Below are 20,927 nucleotides of genomic sequence, written 5' to 3' on the forward strand. Positions count from 1 at the left end.
ATTCTTATTTCTGCTCACCCCACAACCCAAACAAACTTAGTTCTCTCAATCACTCCGTGTCTCTAGTATTTGCAGAAAAGGTCATTTTTAAAAAATCTTTTTTTTCCTTAGGTATCCAAATCTGTGTAAAATCCCATAATAAAAGTCATTCTTGTGAAACTCAGTTTGCAACGATCTTGTGTTAAAACAAGTAAAACTCTTGATAAGCACCAACCACAGAATTTGATTTTGGCGGGAGAAAAACCTGCAGGGGATCTAGAGTTTGTATCTGTGACAAGTCTTCAGTAGAAACTATTGAGCTTTTCTACTTTTTTTGGATAATTTATTTGGATCTGAAAAGAATTTTTTTTTAATTCTCATCTGAATAAGAAGCATGTTCACTCTTCTAACTATCACTTAATGACCTGGATTTTAATATAACATTAGATGTGTGTAAATATATAGTTGCTGCAACTAAATGCCATTTGTTTTTAATGAATATGGAACAGCAATAACTTTTTAGTCATAATGCTGTCTTTTTCTGGCCGAACAGCTTATGGGCTCTAAGACCTAGATGGATATGATGAAAAACTGTAAACCATGTGCAGACTCATATGGCGAGTATGTTAACAGTTGCATCTATGTTAACAGTGTTTTAAGTATTATAAATAAGCAGAGCCGATAGCACTCCCATGTGTGAATCCGGGCACATGAAGCTGCCTTTCACTAAACCAGACCTTCAGTCCATCAAGGCTAGTGCTATGTACTTGGACTGGCAGCAGCTCTCCAAGGTCTCAGGCAGAGGGCTTCCACCACAACACTGCTACCCGATCCTTTTAACTGGAGATGCTGGAGGTTGAACCTGGGACCTTCTATATGCAAAGCAAGTACTCTACCACTGAGCCACGCCCACTGCCCCTCCCATATGCCCACTCAAGAGCTGCAGAAAGGCATATGTTACACATACAAACATTCAGCTTGTACTGTAACGCATGTCAAGATTCAACAGGAGAAAGAACATTGCCTGTGCACCTATAACTAAACAGAATAATCAGTACTCTGCCACAATCCTCAAACTGGCTGGCTGGAAGAAAAAGGTCAGCCACACAGCAACTACACTTTTTTGGTAATGCTTTTTAGGTTATCATCAGTCCAGCAGGTCTGGCAACCAACTGATCCCTGTTTAGGAACCTAAATGGCATTGTGTTTTTGGTGGTGATGCCTCTGACAGTCTGAGGGCTTAGAGTACTAAGTTGTACAAAGAAATAACCAGTTTACAACCCAACTGATGTGAGGGAAGGGTTAGTCGTCAATTTGACTGGCTTAGAACTTCCTATAGGAGCAGAGCAGAGGAATTGGAAGAAGTTCTAGGACATAGGGAAGCTAAAGGATACTCATCTTGAGACAAGGAAGGCAAAGGACTAAGGAAGAGGAATCTGAAGGAAGGTGGGCAAAGATTACGGAAACAGCAGAGGAGGCAGGTTATTGAGGCAAGAAAGCACTCTCTTATCAGAAATATCAAAACACAAGATCAGGAGGAGGGAAGAAGGAGAGAAGCATTAAAGAGGCTGTTGAAGCCGAGGGGCTAATGGGACAAACTCGACAGTGTCCTGGAAACAGCAACCCCAGAAAATAATGGGGAGTGGAGAGATGGAACTGAGGAAAGAAGAAAGCCCAGAGGCCAAAGAGGCTGGGCACCAGCGGCAGGAGAGAGGGAAAGCAAGGATAACAGGATGACTGGAGACCATGGGTCAGAGATCCAGAAGAGTACAGGATTCCTGAGTGTGCAGCCTGTACATTGTTAGAATAATTCTGCCAGCTGTGACCCCCCCGCCCCCCGCAACCTCAAGGGGTAACAAAACACAATGTGAGGTTATGGATGGATTTCAAACACATATTTCAACTAACCAGCCAGTTTTTTGCATTCAGAATTTTTGCTGTTATTAACAGAATAATAAATCTGAAGACAAGTTAAATGAATTCTTGATAGCATTTGTCACTCAATATTCTGATTATGGATGCCACCAGACCTGGTGAAGTACAGAAGCTATGTGAGAGGAAGGAATCCTCAGCTCAAATTTTATCTCAACCATAAATTTTATCTCAACTGTAAATGTTGCCTTAGGCAAGCTAAACTCAAATCCTCCAGTGGCAACCGAAGGATAGACTCAACTACCTTTTCGTACTTTTCTAAGGACTACCAAGATGTATTTGAAAGACACTAAAGACTTGAAATGTGTCACATAAACATTAATCATCACAAAATCCACATATAATTTATACACACAACTCAGCTGTGGTCCCATTCCCAACATGGCCTCAGGGAAAGTTACTTAATGTACACAATTGTCACACAGCAAAACTTCTCTTGATATATACAGCTTAGTTTCCATCACTATGTTCACTGAAGCATACAGAAAAGTTTATACAAATACATATGGACAAGAAGGTCACAACTATTTTAATCTAAATCTAGTATGCAGATAGTGGGGTTAGGGTGGCCAACCTCAAGGTTGGGGCTGGAGATCTCCTAGAATTAAAACTAATCCTCACCTACAGAGATCGATTCCCCTGGAGGGGACGGCAGCTTCAGAGTGCAAACTCCATGGATGCACATTCCTCCCCCTCCAGGCTCCACCCCCGAAATCTCCAAGAATTTCCCAACCTGGAGTTGGGGTTGAGTAGTAACAATGAAGTAACAACTGAAAATATCAGAAAATTTATGTAGGGTTACAAGAGTTGTTTTAATTTACATCATGATGATAAACTCTTCTGGATCTCCAACTCTATTATTAGGCCCATGCTAAAATCTAGAACACTTTGTTGCTACTGTCATACTAATATATTTCAGGTGGGGATAAACAAATCACAGACTGAGTTAGTTTAACATACACAAGGAAGAGAACTGGCTACATCATTAGCATAAAGCACTTTGTGAACATTCTGGTCAATGTTCTTTACATGCATTCAGTAAGTTAATAACAGAAAACCTTCCATCTCAGCTTTTACTTGAGCCAATTACTTCTCCACCTAAATAGTCACATGCATTTTTAAAGACAGTCAGCAAGAAATATTCTTCAGTTTGCCTTTCCCCATCCCCAAAGTAGTTTTTCCTCTCTGTTTAACTCCAAATGTTTAAAAACTCAAGATGACAGCTTGTTGGCCAAGCAAAGCAAGGCCTCCAATTTAGCGCCATAACTCAGCATTCTCTTATTTCAAACATGGCAACTTTCATGATGTCACAATTAAATTCAGTACACTGACAGGGTCACGTGGTGAAGCACACACAGATGGTCAGAAGGATAGTGCAGCCATCAAGGCTCTGCTGCAACCAGCAGCTATGCCCAAAGCTGCAGCCACTTGACAGAGAAAAGACAGTGCTGTTTAGCACCAATACCAAGGTGGTCCAGTTGCCAGAGCCCTTGTAATGCTGTGAACAGACTCACAAGACCCAGACCTCTTGCCAGTGCACCAGGCAAGACAGCAGGACCCATCAAGCCCCTGCTGCCTCGCTTAAAGCCTGCTAGGACAGAGGCCAGGAGGAAGTAGCTGACTAAGTGATCAGGGTAAGGAGTTCACCAGCAGCAGCAAGGCTGATGACACTGAAAGGCTAAATATTCTTCACCAAGAGTGCTAGCAAGGCTGACAGAGACAAGACTGAAGGTACCAAGATATACACATTGGCGCAACTATAATTTAGGATCAAATACCAGTTCAGTCCCTGCACCTGATCTTTACGCAGTGGAGGAAAATGAAAAATGCACTGTAAAGAGATTATATTTGAAGACTGAGGCATCAGAATGAAAACTGGTGGGCACAGTCAGGGTCCATTCTACATTTCAAGTTCAAATCCCAGATTTAACCCCACATGCATTCTGAAAAAAAGATGAAAAGTAATGCAGTATCTTCTTTGACCGTAGAGATATCTGAATGAAAATTAGTGCTCATGTTTGACATCATTCTCTATTTGAATTTTGAATTCAATCCTTATTCACAACTTCAAGCACAGGGGAAAGAAATGTGAAAAATATAACACAATACTTGAATCGAGGCCTCTCAAACACAGCTTTCCTATTGTCAATTCTCTGCTATAGTTATATGGCAAGACTTTCTTCACTCAGTGCTTAGCGACTCACATGTCATCACAGAAGTGGACAATATTTTTATGCACTATGAAGAACCCGCTGGGTTCAGGTGCTGCCTGCCCCGTCTGTTTTGACTTGAGAGGGGGTGTCCTGTGCCACTTTGAAAAGGCATCTGCCACTCATCACTGTGGTTTATATAGTCATTCAAAACAGTTTTAAACTGCTCTAACTTTCTCTATCTTTAAAGAGTTCATTATTCAGTTTATCCTTAAATAACATTTACGGTCTTTTTGAGAATTCTCAACATGCCCTAATCCATGTATATCCATGTATATCCATGTATAATCCAGTACAGCACGTACTTTGTGTGCCAAGGGTAAGAAGAAAAAGAGCATTAACGGTGCAATCCTAACCAGAGTTACGCTTCTCTAAACCCACCGGCTTCAATGGAAAAGAAAGGATGTAACTCTGCTTAGACCTACACTGTAAAGGAGTGACCCTAAGAAGGTCTACTCAGATGCAGTTCTCATGTTATTCTAAGGGGTTTACTGCCAGGAAAGTGCCCTTTTTCTAAATGTTGCAAAGAAACTGCCTTAGGGTCTCTTGTACATGAGATGTGGCACAAATTAAGAATGACACACACACACATCTTTCCCCCATATAAAAGACATAACTACCATTACAGGGCAATGCTGTGAGGTACTATAACTGTACCTGATTCAGTTGATTACAACTGTTAACCCAGCATTAAATGATGCGGATGTAGCACAGGCACTGTACACTGAGCATCGTTCCACTGAACTGATTTCCAGATCAGTTTTCTCCATGGAAGCACCAGTCTGCTAAGACCAAGCTGCCTGGCTTCAGTTTAACTTTTGTCCTTCATCCTTCAATTTTGGGCTAATGGTTTTAGTTGGAAAACAGAGACTGGGCAATCTACCTGGGTCTCCCACCTTTATTCATAAAAATTCGAGAAAATAAAAAGGGTCATCTTCCCATCCCATTAACAAAACCATACCACCACCACCCGCTCCCAATCTCACTGCTCTTGACTGTTTTATGAAAGAAAGGAGGCTATCAATGAAACATTGATGGCATGGCATGGCAGCAGCACCCTTCAGTATTCTGTAAGAACAACAACAACATCATTCAATATATATACCACTGTTCAGGACAAAACACCCACTCTGAGCAGTTTACAAAGTATGTCATTATTATCCCCACAACAATCACCCTGTGAAGTGGGTGGGGCTGAGAGAGCTCTGAGAAGCTGTGACTAACCCAAGGTCACCCAACTGGCTTCAAGTGGAGGAGTGGGGAATCAAACCCGGTTCTCCAGATTAGAGTCCCAGCACTCTTAACCACTACGCCAAACTGGCTCTCACATTTTGGGGAACGGCGTGAAAGAACATTATGGCCCTGTCATGTCAAAGTACATTGCGGATCTGCAAAGGATCATGGTAATGTGGTCTGCATGGTCTACTTTGGTCAAAACCACAGAAATTTTCAAAGAACATGTGCTCAGAGGCAGAGGGCCAGTTTGGTGTAGTGGTTAAGAGCACGGGACTCTAATCTGGAGAGCCGGGTTTGATTCCCCACTCCTCCACGAAGCCAGCTGGGTGACCTGGAGCTCTCCAGCCCCACCCACCTCACAGGGTGACTGTTGTGGGGTAATAATAACACTTTGTAAACCGCTCTGAGTGGGCATTAAGTTGTCCTGAAGGGCGGTATATAAATCGAATGTTATTATTATTATACTAAACAAAGTGCCAGTCTAGCAGGTCTCTCCACTGGGACAAGAAATCTGATGCTGAGATGAAGATCTTTATCAGGGGCACTTTGCTCTTAATTTTGCCACTGGAGAAGAGCTATACATTCAGTGCTCTTTCCAGGCTTGTAATGCAATAGGTCTCTATTCCATCGAAGGTTAACTTAACAACTAACAGCTCAGTCCTACTAGCAAGGCATACCTGCGCTGAGGTGTTCTTGTTCCCGGTTATCTCATCAACACCATCCAGCACTAATTAATTTCAGAGTGGGGGGGGGGAGAGCAATTTAGGTGGTAAGTCTCCAGAAGCTAGGCACTCCATTGGGTAACACCAGAAAGAAGGTAGAGCAACCAGAAATCTGTAATTTGCCTGGAGTCCCATGCTACAACACACTTGGGGATACATGGACATGCAAAGATACACTCAAAGAGGGCACCTTCTGTATCTCTAACAAGGGCTACAGGCTGCTGGCCTGAACGCTTTGCTGCTACTCAACTAATTGCTTTATGTTTGGAGTGGATTTCCAGCTCAGCTCCAGGCACCATCTGTATCAGTGACACCAGGCAGCTTTCTTATTTATTGCTTCCACTGTGGTAAGACTTGTACTGGTTTTCAGTTAATTTGTTTAATTGAATACTTAATAAAGCATATATCAATCAATCAATCAATCAATCAATCTATATTTTCTATATAGAAATCTGTTACTTTGAGCAAAACCACCTTGGAACCTAGCACAGGTTGTCTGGCAGCTTTACCACAGTTAATAAGGGAAGAAAGGGGTTTCCAGGCTCAGAGAGTCAGGGGAGTGATGACAAACCTGTTGGCCCTCTCAAAGCCTAGGCTATGCTAGGGAGGCAAAGGAATGCCACAAGGCTTTTTGGTTCCAGAGTGGAGCTCTCAATCAATGATTTGGAGAGAAGACTGTCTTCTGAGCAATCTTGGTGCCATTAAATGCAAAAAACAACTGCTCCAAAGCCTTGTTCCCTGGGGGTGGAGGAGTGAAGCCCTCTCTCCCCACCAAGCTAGTCAGAGCCCTTTCCTCCTAAGTAGCAGTGCTCCAAAGTATAACTCAGGACAGGGGTAGTGGAAGCTATTAATTACTATAAATTTGAGACAGGAAACTGGTTTTAGAAAAACTAATAACCCATACCAGTCTTGTTAAGCATACTCTGAGTGTATATAGATCCAGAGGAGTTAGCCATGTTAGTCTGTAGTAGCAAAATCAAAAAGAGTCCAGTACTCTTTTTACAAACAGTACTCAGCTGTTTCCTTTTGCTCACAAAGGGTTTTCACAACATACTCATTCCATAATTTCAGTCATGTAAAGGAAAACCATCAGAGTAAATCCATGGCACAGACCACAAGCAGTAGTTGCTTATATACATACTTATAACTGAACATGTTATCTTAGTAGAAGAGAACTTTCTTGCCTCCATACTTTTGAATTGAGAGTCATGGCTATGGTTACCACCATGACAATTATTTATAACTTCTAGTCCTGTCTCTGGCTCTTCCAGAAGTCATTTTGTGATTGGCTCCACCTCTTTTGGCAGCCATTTTGTGCTTGTACTCATCACCCTCTATCAGGAGTCCAGGTTTGCCCACATGCCCACAAAAGTGGAGACCCTTCCAATAATGGATCAGAGTTTGTTAGGAAGCCCCAGATCCAAAACTGAAATTGAAAGAGTGCACCCCTATAAACAGAAGTACAAAATGGGGTAGAGACAATAATTTGCTGGCTGGCACAAGGAGGCTCAAAAGGCAAGCCAATGAGGTAATGCAGAAAGCACAGATTTCAGTGCTACAATAATTAGGTTACGAGCAAGTAGGACTTGTAGGCCTTTTCCTGAAATATGTCAGTAAGAGTAGACTAATAAAACTTTAAATTTAACCTAAGAAGCAACAAAAACAATAATTTAACAAATATTAATTTACAGATTCTGTCTTTTTGATAAAAGCAGGGTGCTGCAATAGCCATCACACACTAACAACCACAAGTGAGAAATGTACACCAATAGTTCAAAGAACTAGGATTCCTGATAAACCTGATTTAAAAGAGATTTAAAATTCATCAGAAACTTGGCATGATGAATCTCGGCTTCCTGCTTATCCCACAAGCTTTTAACAACGATGCAGTTTTATTGAAAAGGTCATATAACGTGCATTGTGAGAATAAAAATAAGCTTGTTACTTGAAGTACTAAACTTCTACTACTGGCAATTTTATGTATAAACTAAAGCCAAAATAATTTTAAGTTTACAAATAAGTTGGCGGTTTAGCAGCTAGCATTGGTGGAACACCCAATGAATCTAAGCTGTTTCCCTTCAATACTAAGCAGCACAATCATGGACAGCCACTGGCGGGAAGACGTAGAGACAGGTTTAGATCGTTGCCAGACTTCACTTGTCAAGGATAAGAAAGATGTAGCAAGGCCAGTCTGTTCCTGAGAGTGAGTGAAGGCAGTTCTTTGTTATCTAGAACAAATTGTTGAGCATAACTTGTAAACTGTTACAAATTGTTACCAAGATATACCAGCTAAGAAAGGAGGAAAAATATGCAAGTGCATGTTCTCCCTTCCTGTATTGATTTAATTGAAGCCATTCTACAGTTTTGATTCGCAGCTCTATTTTGTATCGGACAGTCATCTATGGGACAGCCATTGTTGTAGATGAGTTAGAGTGTTGGACTAGGATCTGGGAGACCCATGTTCAAATTCCCCCTACACCATGGAAACTTGCTGGGTGATCTTTGGACAGTCACACACTCTCAGTCTAAGTTACATTACACAGCTGTTGTGATGATAAAATGAAGGAGAATTATGAAAGCTGCATTGGATTCCTACTTGGGGGGGATGTGGAGCATAAATGAAATAAATAAAATTAAATCATCTGCTTATTTTCAGTTGAAAAAGATCTGAACCATAAGATCTCAAACATTATTCCAATCTGATGTTATTAATAGGAAGGAATTCTCAACTTCTCTTCTACAAATGAAAGTATACGCTACAGGAATGTATGCTACTCTTTGCCCATTCATAAGTGCATTCCAAGATGGGCAAAAGTATGCACTTCCAGAAGTTCATAATATGGTCTACTTTCATGTGTGCAAATGAACAATGATCTCTAAATGCCGTCCAGGCAAGTATCTGGACACCACTGAAATTGTTTGGGAGTTTTTTTGAGAAGGGAGGGCAAACACCACTTTCAAACACCTCAAACATCACCAAAAATTCACTATGCCACAACAAGGTGTATCCTTTTGTTCAGGCCTCCCTTCTAAAGAGAAGAGGAAGAACAGACTGAAAATTTTCCTGACCTATAGGGATGTTTCCCCCCAATTTTAGTTAGGTAGGTTTATTATTATTTTACATTGCTGATTGTTCACAACCTAGGTTGTCATAAACTATTTTGAGCAAAGGAAAAGTTGAGTAAAATATGGAAAAATAAATCAGGATCTAAATGAAATAAACCATTTTATTATCTTTTTAAAATTTGCTTTTAGTATTCTGTGTACCTTGGCCAATAAAAAAAAAACACGCCACCCACTTTTAAATCAATGTAACTTGGCACATCCATTTGCTAGGAATGTTTTACAGACCTACCTCTCATACACACTTTTATAAAGGGCCATTCAATATATGTGGCATTTTCTAAGTAAAAACTTAAATGCTAACTGACTTGCGGCCCTTGCAAACTTTTTCTTCCAAGTTGCTTAGTCCATAGTTATTTAGTTCAGTGTTGTCATTCAAGGAATGAAATTAGATATTCTGCTCCAGATTCTCAGAAAGGGGTGGTCCGTGCCAGTTCATACTGTGTCCACATAAGAACAGGCCGAGGGCCAACACCAGCTATACAGATGTCTCCGCTTCCATTCTCAAATACTAACCACAGACACATTCGATGTGGTAGAGCAGAAGGTGCCAGGTTCAATCCCAGCCACCTCCAGTTGAAAGGACTGAACAGAAGATGCTGTGTAAGAGTTCTGCCTGAGACTCAGGAGAGCTGCTGCCATTCAGAGTACATAATACTGACCAGCATTCTACCTCAGAACATGGCAGCTTCATGAATTATACCCGGGAAAAGCCACCATGGCTTAGAAGGAGAGCACCTGCTTGGCATATAGGAAGTCCCAAGTTCAAGCCCCAGCATGTCCTTGTAGAAGCAGATGATTAGTGATGTGTGAACTCTCTTTGCCAGGAGCCACTACCAAAGTACAGTCAATGCTGTCTGTGACAGACCAATGCTCTGACTCAGTGTAAGGCAGATGCATCTAGGGAGGGGCTGCAGCTCAGAAATAGGGCTGCTGCTTGACATGCAGAAGGCCCCAGGTTCAAGACCAGGAAGTCAGTGATGTGAAAGATCTCTGCCTGAGAACCTGGAGAGCGACTGCCAATGAAAATAGAGAGCAACAAGCCTGATAAACCTGAATCAGAATCTCTCTACACAAGCCTTCTCAGCATGTGTTTGTCAAGTATAGGGAGATGCAATGTTGGCCAGAAAGTGTAGTTTAAAAAGACAGAGCTGGCAGAGATCACTCCTCAGAGGGTTTATCATCTCCTTTCCAATGGCTCTGTCAATTTCACCTCTCCAGTCTAAACTGTGGGATGGTAACCAGAGGGCAGTGAGAAAAGGAAATGGGTTGGAGCTGCCTTCCAGAGCTGGGCTTGGATCTGGAGAGGTTCCAATGGGCAGAAGTTTCCCTTCTGGCATTTCAGGGCCCTTCACACAGCTCCAGTGTATAGTCAAGCCTTTGCCCTACCACCAGCTGGCTCTGTCTTTTGAAACTATCCTTCCGGCTACCCTTGCATCTCCTCACAGGAGTCAGATGTCTCATGTACAGACCCACCCAGTAGAGGCGGTATCGCGTGTGTGCATGTCCAAGAACCCACACCACACACTTCCCCCCCCATGAAAACCCTCTACTTACAGCCCCCCAGCAGGGCTCACCTGTGCCTGTGCTGGTCGTGGCCCTGCCCGTGGATGAGATAGCCACCGGCGTTCTTGCCCCCTTTGGTGTCCACGTGGGGGATCAAGACGTCCTCCAGGCCCAGGTCGAAGCGTTTGTGTTTGGAGGAGTCCGGCAGGAAGAAGAAGGCCCCGAAGCACAGCGTGATGAAGGCACTGAGAATCAGCAGGAGGATGAACTTCTCGGAGAGCCTCAGGGTGGCCCGATGGTGCGGGAAGGAGGCCGAGGAGGGGCCCAGGTTGCGGGGCGGGATGCGGCGCCCGGACAGCGGCAGCAGAGCAGGGGTGGTCATGGCGGGAGGGGCAGGCGGCAGCGGCGGCAGCCCGGAAGCTCAGCCCGGAACCAGCCCCGGCGCAGCCGCCACGCCAGGCCCCCCGGCGGGGCCGCAGCTCAGCGGGCCGGCTTCGGAGCAGCGCCCCCCCAGCAGAGAAAGACCCCAGCCCGCCCGGCCGCGCTCATGGGCCGGGGAGGCGGCGGCCGCGGGGCCCGGGAGGGGGCGGAGGGGCCGAGGCGGGGCGCGGGCCGAGCCGCCGCCACATGCCTGGCCCGGGGTCGCCTCAACGGTCGGGCCCCTCCGCCGGGCGGGCCGGCGGGCGGCTAGGCCAGCGGCGAAGGCACCGGCGCGAGGCCTGCGGCCAACGAGGCCCTCCGTTCCCCGGGCCGGGCAGCGGGTCCTCCCTCGGCCGCCCCTTCCCCGGCGGCGGCGGCGCTTCCCTCCCCAACCCGCGCCGATCAATAACCGGGCCGGGCGGCGAAGCGACTCTGCGGTCTCCTCAGGCAAGCAGGAAGGCGAGCGCCGCCCCCCAGTGCGCCTGCGCACTCTCCGCGAGCGGAAACCGCTTCCCGACGTCTTCCCCTGTCTCGCGACGAAAACAACCATAGAGCTAAACGGATGGAACGGCCCCCTCTAGGCTCAACTCTATGGTTATAATTGGCCTGAAGGACGGGGTCGGGCGGTGGTTCTGCGCTGAGTTGGCTGGTGGGATTTTTGTTTCGAAAGGGAGACCCGGTCCCCCCCCCCTTTTTTTAAAAACACATACATAAAGGATCGTTTCAATTTACTTACATTTTTTGGTATCTACTGAGGAATTACATAATTTTAAAGTTGACAATGAGGAAATTGAAATGGTTCAATATTTTCTATTCCTTGTCTCAATCATGGATCAAAAGAGAGATTGCAATGAAGAAATCAGAAGAAGCTCGAGACGCAGAAAAGCAGCTGTGAGGGAGCTGGAGAAGGTCCTTAAAGGTGTCTCTCTGGGAATCGAGAGCAAGATAATTCAGACTCTGGTATTCTCCATGACTATGTAAGGATGTGAAAGTTGGACAGTGAAGAAAGCTGACAGGAAGAAAATGGATTCATTTGAAATGTGATGCTGGAGGAGAGTTTTGCAGATACCATGGACAGCCAAAAAGACAAATAAGTGGGTACTACATCAAATCAAGGCTAAATTCTCTCTGGAAGCTAAAATGACAAAACTGAGGCTTTGGTTCCATCATGAGAAGACAAGATTCTCTAGAAAAGACAATAATGCTGGGAAAAGTGGAAGGCAGTAGGAAAAGAGGAAGACCCAACACGAGATTGGACTCAATAAAAGAAGCCAGGTCCTCCAGTTGGCAGGATCTGGGCCAGTCTGTTAATGATAGGATGTTTTGGAGGTCTTTCCTTCATAGGGTTGCCATAGGTCAGAGGTGACTTGACAGTACATAACACACACAACCTGGAAAAGCAGGAAGTCGGGAAGCAATTTTCCCCACGCTAGATTGGCTGAAGGTGTTTTGCCATCTTCTGGGCATGGAGCAGGGGTCACTGGGGGTGTGTGGGGTAGGTAGTTGTGAATTTCCTGCATTATGCAGGGGGTTGGACTAGATGGCCCTGGAGTTCCCATCCAGTTCTATGATTCTTAGCCAACCAAAACTATATGGGAGCATCTTTTTGTAGACCGGGTTATAGTCAAGGAGGTAGTTCAGAGAACAGCTAGCTATTTTCAAGTCCGTAAGCAGTGACAGAATTACATCTCAGGATACTGAAAGGAGGGAGAACGTCTGCTTTTAATGTGTGAAAGTAGCTCAAGGATTGGGCGAGGTCAGAGAAGCACAAATGTTGTCCTGACCTGATCTTCAAAAATGAGGATGAAATGGACCCAGGAAACTGCAGACTAACCAGCTTGAGGTCAATTGACCCCTGGTTAAATTCTGCAGCAGACTGTTATGCAGAAGGTCTGTGAACATCTAGAAAAGAAGGTGGTGATAACTAGGAACCAGCATGGGTTTGTCAACAGTAAGTCACTCCAGCCTAACATTATCAGAGTATAAATCAAATAAAATAAATAAAATCTTGCCCTGTTAAGATTTCCCCCATCTTCCCTACGGAGCAGCCCTACGTCTTCCTTGTTGATGGTTTTTTTTTTTTTTTGCTGTCAATGTAGCCTTGGAAACATGGATGGGATATCCAATAAACTCAACAACAGCCTTCAACAGTCATGACAACATTATTTGTTCTTTCAGATCATTCATGCAGAGTCTCATAGAACTTGGAAATTCATTGAAGGGTTTTTTCCCTTTGTCGTCATTCATTCCCTCATAGGTCTGCAAAAGTGGATATCGGTGAGTGGGTTTGACGAGTCTCGTTCTCTCATTTCAGATGCATGCTTCAGGGAGACAAGACATTTGGAGTACTTTGGTCTGCATACAGTTTTCTCTGTACCTCTCAGTGTAGATTCACCAATTACCATTATGTGACTCTTCCTCGGGATGGGGTGTGTGTTGTGATTAGATTTCTTCCATCCAAAACCAGACCATCTTGCCATAAATGTATGCAAGGCAGGTGCTGTGCCACTAATCCAGACAATCTCATCTGAATGGTGTCATAAACAGCAAATATTCAGAATCCAGAGATGAGTCCCATTCAACAGACATCTCACCACTTCCCTTTACTTTTTTCCTTCTTTTTCTTTTATGAAGTTTCTGCTTTGATCTAGATTTGAACTAGAAGCCGCTTATTTGTCTTTTGGGCCATCCATGGCATCCATGAAACTCTCCTCCAGCGCCATGTTTCAAATAAATCAATTTTCCTCTTGTCAACTGTTTTCACTGTCCCACTTTCACATCCATACATAGTAATGGAGAGTACTATAGTGTGGATTATCTTGGTCCTCAGTAGGGTTGTCAGCTCCAAGTTGGGAAATTCCTGGAGATCTGGGGTGTGAAACCTGAAGAAAGTGGGGTTTGGGGGGGGGAAAGACCTTGGCATGGCATAATTCCATAGAATCTACCCCCCCACCCCAAAGTAGCCATTTTCTCCAGGTGAACTGATGTCTGTGGCCTGGAGACCAGTTGTAATTCAGGGAGATCTCCAGCCACTACCTGGAGGCTGGCAACCCTAGTCCTCAGTGACATATTTATCCTTAAGGATCTTTTCTAGTTCCTTCATAACTGCCTTTCTTTGACCTTAGACCGTCACAATATTTACATGCTGTTCTTCTCTGTGGCCTCCTTGCTCTTTTGTTTGGCTCAAGCCATGGCTAAGCGGAATGACTACAGGTACTAATGACCACAAAATGACTCCAGAGTTCTCTTCTGTCCCTGCTATTGCATGTTGTCAGCCTGCCAGGAGCATGTTGAGAAGAATGACCCTAGAGCAAGGGAAGCTGAATGGCATCTGTGGTGGTGCTACAAACCACTGTTTCAGGGGTCACTCCACTTAGCAATACACACACTGGGTATTAGATCACCCATTGCTTCCTCCTGAAAACTAGCAGCAGTGTGAGAAAAGACAACTGGTGAGTTGACACCAACTGCCATTGCTCATGAGAGGTCTGGGAAAGCACCCCCCAGCGCTCAGATCTAGTTGCTGGGACTTAGCTCCGCTTGCCACCACTTTGCCAGTGCTGACTGCAAGAAACCACTAGTGGGCAGAAGGGGCTCGTTTGTGGCTGTAGAAACCTGACAAGAATGCATGAAGTTTATGGCACTGATTTCTTGCATACTGTTTTCAAATAATTGATAGAATGAAAGCACTGTACCTGTGGCTTTCAATGAAAATATGTTTAAAACTGTAATACATATTACCAACCCAGAATATTCAGAGCCAATATTATATATAAAACAATATTATATTAAACACTGTAATACATATTACCAACCCAAAATATTCAGAGCCATTATTATATTTCAAAGAAATTCAAACATCAGATTGATTAATCGGAGTTTAGCTGTCTGTATAACAGCAGCAGGGCATAAAAATTACAATGTATGCAGCGACTGCATTTGAGTCAATTTTATTTTATTTTTGCTTCTTTATCTCTCCTCAACTTTTCACAAAGCAAGTTCTTATTGCAGCAGGCCACAATCCAACCCAGAATCAAGGATGTGTAAGCCCAATGGCTTGTATCCTATTGCTCCACACAGCTATGTCTGTGTCTGTCTGTCTGTCTGTCTGTCTAGTACTGCTCATACAGCTATTGCCATAAGCAGAAATTAAAATGGGAAGACCCTTACTTAATATCATGTCTCTGATGTTTAATTATTGTCCATATATATTTTGCCACAGAGAGTAACGGAATCATTTATATCCGATAATAACCATGTCACCTGCACTCTCATATTAGGTAGTTTCATATTTTTAAGTAGAGGGGTGATTTAGCTAGCCATCAACTCCTTAAATATATAAGCATATGTTCAATGGTTTCAATTTTATCATATGGGCATCTGCACGTTGTTAGCATATGGTGTGTATTATATGCCATCAAGTCACCTCTGACTTATGGTGACCCTATGAAGGAAAGAACTCCAAAACGTCTGATCATTAACAGACTTGCTCAGATCCTGCAAACTGGAGGATGTGGCTTCTTTTATTGAGTCCAGACATCTCATTTTGGGTGTTCCTGTTGCAGGGTCTGGTACCTGTGTTGGTAACTCTGCTAACTGAGTCATGGTTGTTAGTGGCTTCAGGACAAACATAAACTAACAACAGAACACCACTGGTTGTCACCTATAGTTCCCAGCTCAAACCCATCCAACATATCATCAGTGATCCACAGCCCATCCTGGAAAACGATGCCTCTCTCTCACAAACACTGGGTGGAAGACCTCTCCTTGCCTACAGACAGCCCCCCAACTTGAAATGACTTCTCACTAACAACCATGAATTGGCTAGCAGAGTCACCTGTCAGATTCTGGCAGTTAGATCCCCATCGTACTCCACTGCACACACTCCATGGTATGAGTTAAAGTAGCTTTATTAGAGATCTATCAGTATCAGCATACTCAGACAAGGTCATTGGCAGAAGCAGGGCTTTTTTTCAGCTGGAACACGGGGGAATGGAGTTCCGGAACCACTTGAAAATGGTCACATGGCTGGTGGCCCCGCCCCCTGATCTCCAGACAGAGGGGAGTTTAGATCGGTGGCGCGGAGGGCAATCTCAACTCCCCTCTGTCTGGAGATCAGGGTGCGGGGCCACCAGCCATGTGACCATTTTCTCCTCGGGCAACCCACTGAGTTCCACCACTTTTCCCAGAAAAAAAGCCCTGGGCAGAAGTGATGTATGGAAGTTTGGAGGGGTCAGTTACAGGGAAAGTTCCCGCTTTTGGGATAAGGACGGTTGGGATTCTGGCGCAAAGGGGTCAGGAGGGGGAGGAAGGGCTTTCAAGACAGGAGGGGAGAGGGACTGGAGGAGAGAAGCAAAAATGAAGTCATTTTCAGTTCCCAGGCTCAGCCGGCCTTCAAGGACACTTTCAGGCAGCTGTGAAAACGAAAGTAGATGCCATTATAGGCACCTGCAAGATAAGCAACTCCCTGCCGAACAGGCTATCATGTACTCTCAGAGGATCATTACCCAGCACAGAACACAGAAAATACCCATGACAGATATGTAAACAGATATATATGACAGTCACCAGCACAGGTACCAGACCCTGCAACAGATCCAGATGCCAGCTCTGCCTTTATATCTACCCAGGAAATACGGTTACAGGACCCAATGGTTGTCAACTACACTATATCTGGCTTACAGCTGCTCATCCTCCAACGTGATATATGCCCTCATGTGCCAACAATGTCCATCTGCTCTGTACATTGGACAAACCAGCCAACCTCTACGTAAAAGAATAAATGGACACAATTCTGACATTAAAAATGGCAACATCCAGAAACCAGTGGGAGAACACTTCAATCTACCAGGACATTCCATCAAGGACTTAAAGGTCACCATAGGTCAACAGAAACCTTTCAAAAACAAAATCCAACGGGAAGCTGCTGAATCGGAATTCATATGTAAATTTGACTCAGACTTGGATTGAATAGAGACTATGAATGGTTATCTCATTATCAGAAGTATCTGATTACATTATCAGAAGCTACTGATTGCATCTACTCCCCCCTCTCCTCACTACCAATATATCTCTGGCCAGTTTCTTCATACCCTCCATGCATCTGACGAAGAGAACTGTGATTCTCGAAAGCTTATGCTACAGTAAAGTTGGTTAGTCTTAAAGGTGCTACTGGACTCTACTATTCTGGGGGAAACGGTTGCTTTGGAGCGTGCTGTTATGCCCTGCGGAGGTCCCTCTGCTCCCCAAACCTGTTGTAATGTATACAAGCAGCCTCTAGGGGGCAGCTGTCTGCTTTGCATGTTCTCCGGCCTGCAGTAGCAAATTGGTGGCTTCTGACAGGGAACTAAGAGGGTGACTGAAATTAGGGTTGCCAATCCCCTGGAGGGGGCGAGGATCCCCCATTCCCAGCCTCCTCCCCTCGCCACCACTCACCTGGCTGGTGAGGGGAAAGGTGTGGGCATGGGCCTCCCCAGGCATGCTCTTGGCACAGCGCGACGACGTCACTCCTGGGAGTTCAGCTCTTGGGAGTGCTCCCAGGCTTTGTGCCAGGCCCATTTGGCCCATTTGAAGCTTAGGCGCATTTCCAGGGCCTGTGCAATGACATCACTGCCAGAAGAGACGTCATCATGCTACGCTGGGAGCACCCGTGCACTTTGCGCACAAGAGAGAAAAAACGGGAGGTAAGTGCTGGGTTCCCCCCTCCCACCATGAGGGTAAGGGTACCAGTCAACCCTCACTGAAAAGCAGGCTGAGCCAGAGTGAGAGCTAAACAAAGGCTGGTTTATTTTATATAAAGCTGGCATGTCCTGATGTTCAAAATACTACAACACCGCACCCCGAGCTCCACACACAAATCTCCAGGAATCCCCCCCCACACACACACGTACTTGGAGCTGGCAACACTGTCTCTACCCCCCAAATGCTAGCAGCTCAACCCCTCCCCCCATTAGAAACCCTGGGAACAAAATCCACTATCTTTAAAGGGCTCCATGCATGTAGAAAGCTGGCACGTCTGAATGTGCATCTATGGCTAAACTAACTTCTTATAGGCAGGCTAACGCTGGAGTTTCAAGAAAAATGGATGTTTTTGATTATGTAGTTGGAAATGAAGAAAATCAATAATCGTTAATATGGACATAAATTCATTATAAAATTAAGATTTCAAAATACAGAATACAGTATAGGGTTGAATACAGGCTATTAAGTATAACATTTTTGGTATAAGTAATTAAGGAGAAAGAGAGAAGTACTATTTTGTAATTTGTGTATCTCCTACATGCTTCTTTTTGTTGTTGTTGTAGCCTAAATCTACTACTTTGTATACTTGTTAATGCACCTTTGATTCTTTTTCTTTTTAAAAACTCTTTTAAAAACTAAAAAGAAAGAAAGCGGGCACATCAAGGAGATGGTGGGCAAAATTTAAAGGCGTTTTTTTAAACAGTTGGGGAAAGGTTTCAAGCCAGGGCCCCAGTCAACCCGCCCTCTCCGCCTGTTGCACGTGGGAACGCGCTCCCGCGGCCGGCTCTGCTTCTCGCGGCTCGGCCTCCTCCTCCTCCTCCTCCCTTGGCTGCCGGCCAGGCCCCCCTCCCCGGCCCTCCCTGGCTGGCTGGCTGGCGGGCGGGCGGGCTCTCTCCCCGCAGTCCGAGCCGAGTCCCGAGGGTGCGGGATCGCCGTCGCTGGGAAAGCCCCGCCGCCCGGCAAGGTCAAAGCCATGGAGGAGGCCAGGCAAGCGAGGAGCCCTGCCCGGGCAGGTGGGTGCGCGGCGCAAGCGGGACTTTCCGGCGGGCGCTGCGCTGCGCTCGGCTCGGGCGGGAACCCCCGACGTGTTTCCTTGAACGGGGTCGATTCGTTGGCGCCGCTTCTCCGACGGCTCTGCGGGGTCTGGCGGGAGCAGGCGCGGGTGGCGCGACCGTCGGGGCTGCGTCCGGCTGGGTCCAAAGGGGCTGGGGGCGCTTGGGCCGGGCTTTGCGCTCCCGCGCTCCTGACTCGGGATCCAGGGTCAGGGCCTTGGGAGTGGCTTCCAGGGGGACAGGTTAGGAAGAGGCTTGCTCGGCAGCGAGTCCTGCTTACTCCCTGGTAGGGCTGCCGGCCGCGCAAGACCAGGAAAAGCCCACGAGCCGTCGTTTCAGAGGCCGATCGGGGCGAGCGTGGGCTGGATGGAAGCGGGTTCCGGCCGGCCGGCCGGCGTGTGTAACGGCGCGAATGGCGCGTCTCCGGCAGGAGCAGCCGCGGAGCTCCTGAATGACCCGCGTGTCGGCTCTGCTTCGAGGGCGCGGCCGGCGGCGTCCGTCTGGAAGCCAATTTGCAGGCGCTCCGTTACTTACGCGGAAGCCGCTGAAAAGTGCAGCGCTCCATTCATTTCAGTGGGCAAGAGAGCTTCCTAAGGCTAGGGCTTTGCGTCCTCCGGATGAAACAGTAAGATTTATTTTCAAGCAAACGATCCGATGCATTTATGCGGGAGAAAGTCTCATGCCCTTCACTGTCTTACCCCCATGGAAGCGGGTCTTGGATGCAATCCTAGACACACTTCGGTAGAAGTAAGCCTTGCTAATATTATTCTAGTGTCTGTCTGTCTGTCTGTCTGTCTGTGAGTTACCGGCCAAGGCTAGCTTGCCTAGGAGATTTCACCCAGAGGAGAAAAAAGGAACATTTATAAAATAGTATGCCTGGATATCTTTGGGAGCTTAACAAACATCACTAACTAGTATCTTTTAAAAAGTGTTAGGGACGTTTTCAACTTTCAACAATATTCAGCAGTGTTAAAAATTCATGGAAGTTGTGTTTTCCAGTGCACGCACGCCCCGCAGGCTAGACTCTTCCGGCCCATAACTGAAGTCAGAAGCTTTCAGTGCAATCCTAGACAGAGATACTCCAGTCTAAGCACAATGAAATCAATAGGCTTGGACTGGAGTAACTTTCCTTAGGATTGCACTGTCAGTGTGTCAATCAGACGCCAGAGGTGTTATAGCCATCGGGTAGCAGACTCAGTTTTTGCATCCCTTGCTGAAACGCCAACTGCTGGGCTCAAGCAATGTGATCCAGGGTGGATCTCATAATGAACAGGGAAGGGAAAGACTCATTAAAGGAGGTGGGAGAGCAGCAGTTGCATCTGTCATGTCTAGTGGCACTTTAAACCTCTGGCATTTTAGACTGAAGGGTCCACATTATGCTCTCCCACCCCTTATATTTTAGGGTCATGTTAAATTTGGCTTTTTCGGAATATGGAGATCAGTACTGGACATTATCACACATGAGATCTGAAGGTTGTGGCACTTTCTGCATAGACTGACAGTGTGAAAGGTCTGGAGCTGAGATGAAATCTTTGTTAGAAGCCGCTTGTTGTTTCAGTCCTGGTTTCAGTAATATTCAACACCAGCATGTAACGTGTTTCCTCTTTTAGTGCAGAACTTGAAAAGATTTATTTGAATTTAGTAGCCAGGCTCATTTTTACAGCTTTGAAGTTTTGTATATTTTAAAACCACATTTTCTAACTGTTGCTACCACAAAATTAAATCCTCAACCTCCTGTTTAGTAGCCCTGTTCACATTACAGTGAACATAGGTACAATCCATATACAATGTACACTTGATTGTTCTTTGTATGTAGGTAAAGTTAAAGGCGGTCCCCTGTGCAAGCACCGAGTCATTACTGACCCATGGGGGGACGTTGCATCACAACATTTTCTTGGCAGACTTTTGTTACGGGGTGGTTTGCCATTGCCTTCCCCGGTCATCTACACTTTACCCCCAGGAAACTGGGTACTCATTTTACCGACCTCGGAAGGATGGAAGGCTGA

General features: G+C 45.5%; 1 protein-coding gene across 1 annotated transcript in view; it reads right to left on the minus strand.

Annotated features, from left to right (window-relative positions):
- MAN1A2 (mannosidase alpha class 1A member 2) overlaps positions 1–11,220 on the minus strand; it is an 81,968-nt gene extending 70,748 nt beyond the window's left edge. Inside the window, exon 1 of the mRNA XM_055002236.1 lies at positions 10,780–11,220. Within this exon, the coding sequence (XP_054858211.1) occupies positions 10,780–11,090 (311 nt within the window). The 5' untranslated portion in view covers positions 11,091–11,220. The remainder of the gene's footprint in view (positions 1–10,779) is intronic.
- Positions 11,221–20,927: the final 9,707 nt, after the last annotated feature.

Source organism: Eublepharis macularius, chromosome 18, assembly GCF_028583425.1.
Source record: "Eublepharis macularius isolate TG4126 chromosome 18, MPM_Emac_v1.0, whole genome shotgun sequence".
In the NCBI taxonomy this organism is placed as follows: Eukaryota; Metazoa; Chordata; class Lepidosauria; order Squamata; family Eublepharidae; genus Eublepharis; species Eublepharis macularius.